At 48.0% G+C, this 7,734-nt stretch overlaps 1 protein-coding gene across 1 annotated transcript in view; it reads right to left on the bottom strand.

Moving 5' to 3' along the window:
• Positions 1 to 5,411: 5,411 nt before the first annotated feature.
• The window catches only part of IL5RA (interleukin 5 receptor subunit alpha), a 52,718-nt gene continuing 50,395 nt past the window's right edge, over positions 5,412 to 7,734 (bottom strand). Inside the window, exon 12 of the mRNA XM_060163663.1 lies at positions 5,412 to 5,498. Coding sequence (XP_060019646.1) covers positions 5,412 to 5,498 — 87 coding nt within the window. The remainder of the gene's footprint in view (positions 5,499 to 7,734) is intronic.

Below are 7,734 nucleotides of genomic sequence, written 5' to 3'. Positions count from 1 at the left end.
TAGTGCTAAATTCCAGGGTCTTGCTGATGTGTGATCAGTTCTTTGAAGGTTGAGGCCTCTGAGGATGCCAGCACGAGGTTTGCTGTTTTAAGCTCTCTTTGTTTTGCTGAACTCTCCCACCCCCTTTCCGAGGATGGGGTGTGTGTGTGGGTCCAGGGAGCTAGGCCCGGATGGCTCTCACAGCTGAAAAGGTTTACTGTCGTCGAGCCCTTTAAGAGGAAGCTGGCCGACCTTTGAACTATGACACCAGTTGCGTAAGTGTTGATTTCTTACCCACAGTTTTCCCCCAGGCTTATGCATTCTTTCATTTTATCACCTGGCAGGGACAAATCTTGGGTTTTCATTTTAATAACTGAAAGAAAACGAATAATACACCTTCACGGGGAAAAGAGCCCACTGGAACTTTAACAAAAGGCACGTGAGTCACGTGAGCAGAAAGGGCGGTACGGGCTCCCGGAAGGTCGGTGGGCGGTAGAGGCTCCGGGAGCCCGGATGCAGGCCGGCCGCTGAGGTCGAGGCAGGCGTTTCTGAAGGGAGAGCCACGCCAACCGTGAGTTCTTGTAACTTCTTTGTTAAACTCTAGTGATATTTCTACTGTTCCCACACAGCGTTAATAAGAGAGTGCTGCCTAGAGTTCGGTTCTTTCGATCTGAGCTGAATAGAGTTGTCTAGTCTGGCTTACGCTTAAGAAACTGACTTTTTCATGGTATAAGTTCAACCAGTTCCTACGCAGTTGTTCAGGACACAAAGATAAAGAGGGCCGCCTTCTCGATTTCGGAGTGTTTCTCCTTTAAAGGAGACAGAAAAATTTTAAATAATAAGTGATAAAATAGAACGCAACAGAAGGTACTTGGGGAACATAGACTTCCTGGTGGCAAAGAGCCGAGATTTAGAAGCTAAACTGTCTACAAAATGGGGGGAAAAAAAAAAGATTGAAAGGGCTTGTCCATCAGAGAAAGCTTCAGCCGCGGCTTGGACGGATGAGGGACAGGGTAGTTGTGATACAGGGGTGCTCCCCGGGGACGTGGCTGGAGAGCTACAGAGAAGCCAAGTCAGAGGGGACTTTGTTTTAAAAGGAGCTTGAGCTTGAAGGTGCTGGAGTTATTTAAGGGTTTTTCGCAGGGGTGATACAGGTAGTGATACAGGTAGTGATACAGGGGTGATACAGGTAGTGATACAGGTAGTGATACAGGGGTGATACAGGTAGATGTGCTTCTGCTGAGATGCTTCAAAGTAATACCGGAGGCCAGGATACTGAGAGGCTGCTGCGTTGGTCCTAGCTGAGAGATAATGCAGACAGTAGCGTGGACAAAGAATGAGAATGTCTGGGGGGAAAATGAGAAATGTGCTCCTGTTCAACGTGCAGACAATTCACTGTCAATTCTGTTCGGCGTTGCTCGTTCTGAACTGCATTTACATTCATATCTATTACCTAAAAGGGGGATACTGTGGGAAAAAACACCGTTAATTCTTTAACAAGAAATAGTTTTTGAAAACTTGGTACCCTGGAACTTGGTCTGTAGGCTGTGGAAGCAGGAATAGCACAGGGTCGTCACGGAGACCCTTGAGCTGACACGAAGTCCTATTCTAATTAGGTTTTTCACCTTTAGTCGTGCGCTCAAAGACTGTTTTCAGTTCTCCGTTCTCGCTTCCAGATATCTACTTTTTCTTTAACAAATTAGCACCTAAGGGTTGTTAATTCCACCAGCAGATGGGCCTGGCACATACAAGCCTCCCCCATGAAAACGTTTGGATTTTTAATCAGGATGTTCTCGGCCCACACGGAGTTCTTCCCCAGACTGCATCAACAGCTTCAGGCCTTAAGGCATTTCAGTGAGGCTCAGGTGGCTGAGCTCTTGGCAAACTGCCCTTCCCCCTCTGGTCTCCCCGGCGCGTCCCCTGCGGAGCTCAGCGCATCGCAAACGCTAAATTTCAGATGGGGCTGAAATCGTTATTGGAAAGGCTGTTGTTCAGAACCACTGTTCTGAGCCTGTGACCATGAAGGCTCTTGGGAGGGAGGTGGCCATCCACCGTGTCCTGGTGGAAGATGGGAAGAGGTGGGTGCTTGTATCTCATCAACCTGCTGATGAGGGTATTTGCTGTGAAGCGTTCACACTCTGATTTGCCATGACAGGGCAGTGAAAACAGGACACACCACTCAAAACCCAAGTCCTTTTGTATAGTAATTTACACATTGTAGCGTAGTCACATCAGCAGCAGAAAGAGACCCAGGCTCCACCAGCCAGATGGCCAGGCACACGCGAGCCTCCTGGTTATTTCCAATCATGTTCTCACTAGACACCCGTCTTCCTCTCCGTGCTTTCAATTTAGACCTTGATGATCTCTACCAGAGAGCATTCAGTTCCAGCTGTTTGCAAGGAACTGTGACGGGGTGGGAAGAGGGTTTAAGAGGGTCCAAGAAGCATTGATCCCTTCTAAGAGTCAGGGACTGTCCCAGAGGTTGCAGATAAAAATGCATTTCACATGAGCCCCATCGTCCTGGATGGCCCATCCTACAGGGCAGCCGGTGGAAGAGGGGGGCTGAGGCCCAGAACGAGGCCCCAGAGGCAGGATCAAGCAAACTCTGCTTTGGAAGGTTTCACGAAGGAGGAGGCATGGGGTACGCGTTCCCAAAGACTGAGTGTGAGTTCCACAAGGCAGAAAAGGAAGGGCCTAACCCTCTAGGGAGACACATGGGCTGCTCTCTGCTGCCTGACACTGATATCCCCAAATCAGGCAGTGGGTCGGACTCAGTACCGGGGTGACGGCTGCTACTGAGGTGGAGGCAGGTGGGTGTGAAGCCAGCACCTCACCGAACAGAAAGAACTGGCCACACTGGGCACCGCTCTCTCCTTGTCCAGCCTCCTCGGCAGAGGCCGTTTTCACAGTCCTAGGTTTCCGGGCCCCAGTTTGAAAGAGATCACATGTGGAGTAATAAGTCGAAAAAGGGGTAGGGTTTTTGTTGTGTTTTTTTTTTTTTTTTTTTTTTTTTTTGCAGGGCTTTGCCTGCAACAAAACAGTTGGTTTTCAAATTTTGATATTCAGCGGAATCACCTGGAGCAGCTGTTCTCAAAGTGGGGTCAGGAGACCAGCATCAGCGTCACCTGAGAGCTTAGGGGAAAGCAGATTCTCAGGCCCCCCGGACCTCCTCGGTCACAGGCTCTGATCTGCTTTAATGACCCCGCCAGGTGATTCTGATGTGCTCAAGCTTGAGAATGCTTAACCTAAGTCTCCTACAGATTCCTCACCACCATTCACAGAGCTTCTGCATCAGGTGATGAGATATTTTGCCAGTCATTGCAGCCGTGCCCTCCTGGTCCCACCCCCTAAGCAGGCTTCAGCTTGTTTCCTAACCGTCCCCTCCACATTTCCGGGGTCACTAGTGCCTGTATTCAGCCCCTCAGTATCCATTTCTTATCTAACATGCTCTCTGAGCCGCAGTGATTGCATCTGTCAGACAGGGGCAATCGTACCATGTGGGCTTCTCAGGATTAGAGGTGATGTCTGGGAGGCGTGTGGTGCAGCTCCTGACATTTGGTGTCTTAGCTCAGACTGCTGTAACGAAGCACCACAGTCTGGGGGGCTTATAAACAACAGAAATTTATTTCTCACAGTTTTGGAGGCTGGAAGTCCCAGATCAGGGTGTCAGCATGCTGGGGTTCTGGTGAGAGTCCTCTTCCTGGTTGCAGAAGGCCAACTTCTCATATCATCACATGGGGGAAAAACTCTTTGGGATCTGTTTGTAAGAGCACTAATCCCATTCATGAGCATCCCAACCTAGTCACCTGCCCAAGGTCCCACCTCCAGATACCACTACATTGAGGTGTAGAGTTTCAACACGTGAATGGGGGGTGGGGCGCATTCAGTCCATAACTCTTGGAAATAGGCAGTAACTGACAGATGCCAGACTGCTGTGCCTACTATCCTGGGCCCAGGTCCCTGCTATTTGCAGTGGATGGTTATCAGAAAAACAACCCCTGGGGACTTCCCCAGTGGTTAAGAATCCACCTGCCAGTGCAGGGGACACGGGTTTGAGCCCTGGTCCGGGAAGATTCCACATGCCGCGGAGCACCTAAGCCCATGTGCCTAGAGCCCATGCTCCGCAGTGAGAAGCCTGCGCACTGCAGTGAAGAGTAGCAACCAAAAAAAAAAAAGAAAGAAATGAAAAGAAACACAACCCCTGGAAGTATTTGGTAGTCAACATGCCCCATTCCTCCATCAGACTGACTAAATCAACTATGAAAAGCATGTAAAGAGTCTGCCATGGTGGAGGTTTGTTCTGAGCACTGTGACCTTTCCCTGTTCTAAGCTTCCTGCTCCAGGGCCGTGTACAATCAGCACCGTTTGGATCCCTTCAAGTACCAGCTGTCCCTCCTAACCCCTCTCTGCCCTGGCCACACCTGTACTTGGTTCCACCTGTAGCCCATGGCCCATCGCGGGGGCCACCGATCTAGTTGCAGACTCATACGGGAGGATGTTAGAGGAGGAATTCCTGTCTAGATTGGCATGTTTGTTGGGATACCTGTAGGACCCCTTCCAAACCTCCAAGGCTAGCGCTGACCCAGCACTACTTGACCAGATGCCCAACAGGTTGCTCTGAAGTCTTTGCAAGCAGACGTCTTTTCAGAAAATTCATTCTTAATTAAGTGATCCCCTTCCAACACAATTCCACCCAATGCCTTTCTCAGTATATTCCCAGAATATCAAGGCTGGCTTTGAGAATATAATCCTGTCCCCTCCTTTGGTATGGACTGATACATTAGCTTCTTAGGTTTTGAAATTAGTTTGCCTCAAATGATGCTAACTTGATTGTGCCCGTAGAGCTTGAGATTCTCTCTCTCTCTGTCTCACACACACACACACACATACACATACACACACACACACACACACACACACACACACATAAACACACACACACACTACTTGAAAGAAAAAGTATTCCCAAACTCAGAATAAAAGCACCATGGCTCCCACTTGCTATAGGGAAGACAGTCTTCAATCCAAGTTCACTATTCACTCCAGGATGGTGCAAAATGCTTTCTTCCTGAGATTTCAGCTGATCGTTACCGTTGGCAGTTGAACCAGTCAACGTGGCACTACCAGAGTAAACACTGTTGATGTTAGCCTTAATAACTGTCTCTCGTGCAGAAGTGTTTGAGGTGAGTGATGCAGATCAGGAGGCTGGCAGGTGAGGAGGTGCTGCCCTGTGCAGAGATCAGACCTGGCAGGACAGTCAGATGAATCAATCAACCTGTGTGAGTTAGAGATTTGTCTGGGTGTTTTTCCCCTTGCAGCTAAATTGAGTGTTTGGTAAACTCCAAACTCCTCTTAGCCAAGAAACAGTTGTTCCCATTCTTATCCCCGGGGCTCGTGAGTGTGAGTTGGTTTTGACAATGCTCCGGGGACAGTCAAAACACGGAGTCCTCCAGGGTCTCAGATCCAGCCTCCTCCGCATAGCTTATGACTTCAATTTGTGTTTCACTGGAACCAGTTTTCTGCAAAACAAATCATCCTTCCTTAGATGTCTTCTAGAGAACTTTCTGAGTCTTTGAATTTCTTTACAATTGGTTTCAAGTCACTTTTGCTTATGAAAATAGTAAATGGTCACTGAAGAAAGTACGGAAAATAAGTAGGAAGAAAACCAAAAAATACCGATCAACTTAACTCCCAAGCACAGCCCACTGTTTGTCTTCAGCCCTTTTTTCTAGATAGAAAGTTATCTTTACAGTTATATGAAGAGCTTTCTAAGTGGATTTCTTTCCACGTAGCATCACATCTTATTTTAAATTCCATACAGCCAGCCCTCGGTATCCACAGGCTTCACACTTCTACATAATGGACCCGAGCGTCTGCAGATGTTGGTGCCCGCTGGGCCTCCTGGAACCATGCTCCCTGCAGATGCTGAGGGATGACTGTATGTTCTTTGGCTGCTCATTTTGAATAGTTCCATTGTATGCCATCCACAGTTGACTATAGTCTTCCCTGAAATAGAGGTGTTATGTCCAATTTTGGCTGTCATAGATAATGCTGGTATTAATTACAAAATTCATGACCAAAAAAATACCTTCTGTAAGAGATTGTATTCCTTGACCCCCTTTACTCATTCAGCACATCTTTTTCATATTTTTTTAAGTGAAGTATAGTTGATTTACAGTGTTGTACCAGTCTCTGCTGGACAGCAAAGTGACTCAGTTGTACACATATATATTATTTTTTTATATTCTTTTCCATTATGGTTTATCACAGGATATTGAATATAGTGTCCTGTGCTATACAGTAGGACCTTGTTGTTTATCCATCCTATATACAGTAGTTTGCATCTACCACCCCCAAACTCACAGCCCATCCCTCCCCCGCACCCCGCCCCTGACAGCCACAAGTCTGTTCTCTATGTCTCTGAGTCTGTTTCTGTTTTGTAGATAGGTTCACTTGTGCCATATTTTAGATTCCACATATAAGTGATATTATATGGTATTTGTCTTTCTCTTTCTGACTGACTTCACTTAATATGATAATCTCTAGTTGCATCCATGTTGCTGCCAATGGCATTATTTCATTCTTTATGGCTGACTAGTATTCCATTGTGCTGTATATATGCACCACATCTTCTTTATCCATTCATCTGTCGATGGACATTTAGATTGTTTGCATGTCTTGGCTATTGTGAACAGTGCTGCTGTGAACACAGGGGTGCATGTATCTTTTTGAATTACAGTTTTGTCCAGGAGTGGGATTGCTCGATCATATGGTAGTTCTATTTTTAGTTTTCTGAGGAGCCTCCCTACTGTTTTCCATAGTGGCTGCACCAACTTACATTCCCACCAACCATGTAGGAATCATTCCACACTTTTGTTTTTTTGGCTGCGCTGGGTCTTAGTTGCAGCACGGGGGATCTTTCCTAGTTGCGGCACGTGGGCTCCCAGTTGCAGCATGCATGTGGGATCTAGTTCCCTGACCAGGGATTGGACCCGGGTCCCCTGCATTGGGAGCGTGGAGTCTTAACCACTGCACTGCCAGGGAAGTCCCAGCACATTTTTTGCACTGGACACCACGTGATGCATTGAATACGCAGTGATGAACACGGCACCTGTGCTCTCTGCCGTATGTACTTTTAATAGGTTGTTGTCTACTTAATCTCGGAAGGAACCCTCTCCGGTTACCAGCGTAGAAACAAAGAATGGCTGGAAACCAGTCTGTAACCAATGGAAAGCTGAGAATAAGAGTTTTTTTAGTGAGTCTTTTTTATCACTAAAAAGCTCATCCCCCTGCTTCCTCCCTCCCTCTCCTGCCACCAGAACCTGTGTCTTGAACGTTACAGAACAATTTCTGACTCAGGCCTGGACAAGCAAAAACATGCTTAACAGCCTCTCTGGGTTGGCAGCTACCCTCTGAACCCCAGGATTCTGGGTACCAACATCAAGCTTAGAGGTATGAGCGGTGATGAAAAGCAGAGGGTTTCCTTTCCCACCAGGGGGAGGCTTCCCGGCAGTTTGCCCATAACTCTAATGGGCCCCCTCGTTGTCCTTGTAGCAAAGGCCCCAGAAGTGGGTTGCACAGGCTCTGCCTTTGAAGGTACAGGCTGGGGCACTGCCGCACGTGGCCCAGCTGTGGTCAGCTCTGTACTGAGGCACCTACTCCTCCAGGTGGAGGTGGTAGAACTGAGGGCAGGAGGTGACCCTTCGTTTCCCCAGTTCTCCCCACTCTCCCCCTCCACGCTGCGGCCCTCCCGCC

The sequence above is a fragment of the Lagenorhynchus albirostris genome, chromosome 10 (assembly GCF_949774975.1).
Source record: "Lagenorhynchus albirostris chromosome 10, mLagAlb1.1, whole genome shotgun sequence".
Lineage (NCBI taxonomy): Eukaryota > Metazoa > Chordata > Mammalia > Artiodactyla > Delphinidae > Lagenorhynchus > Lagenorhynchus albirostris.
The sequence above is the reverse complement of the archived record's forward strand: the minus strand, read 5'-3'. Positions and strand labels throughout refer to the sequence as shown.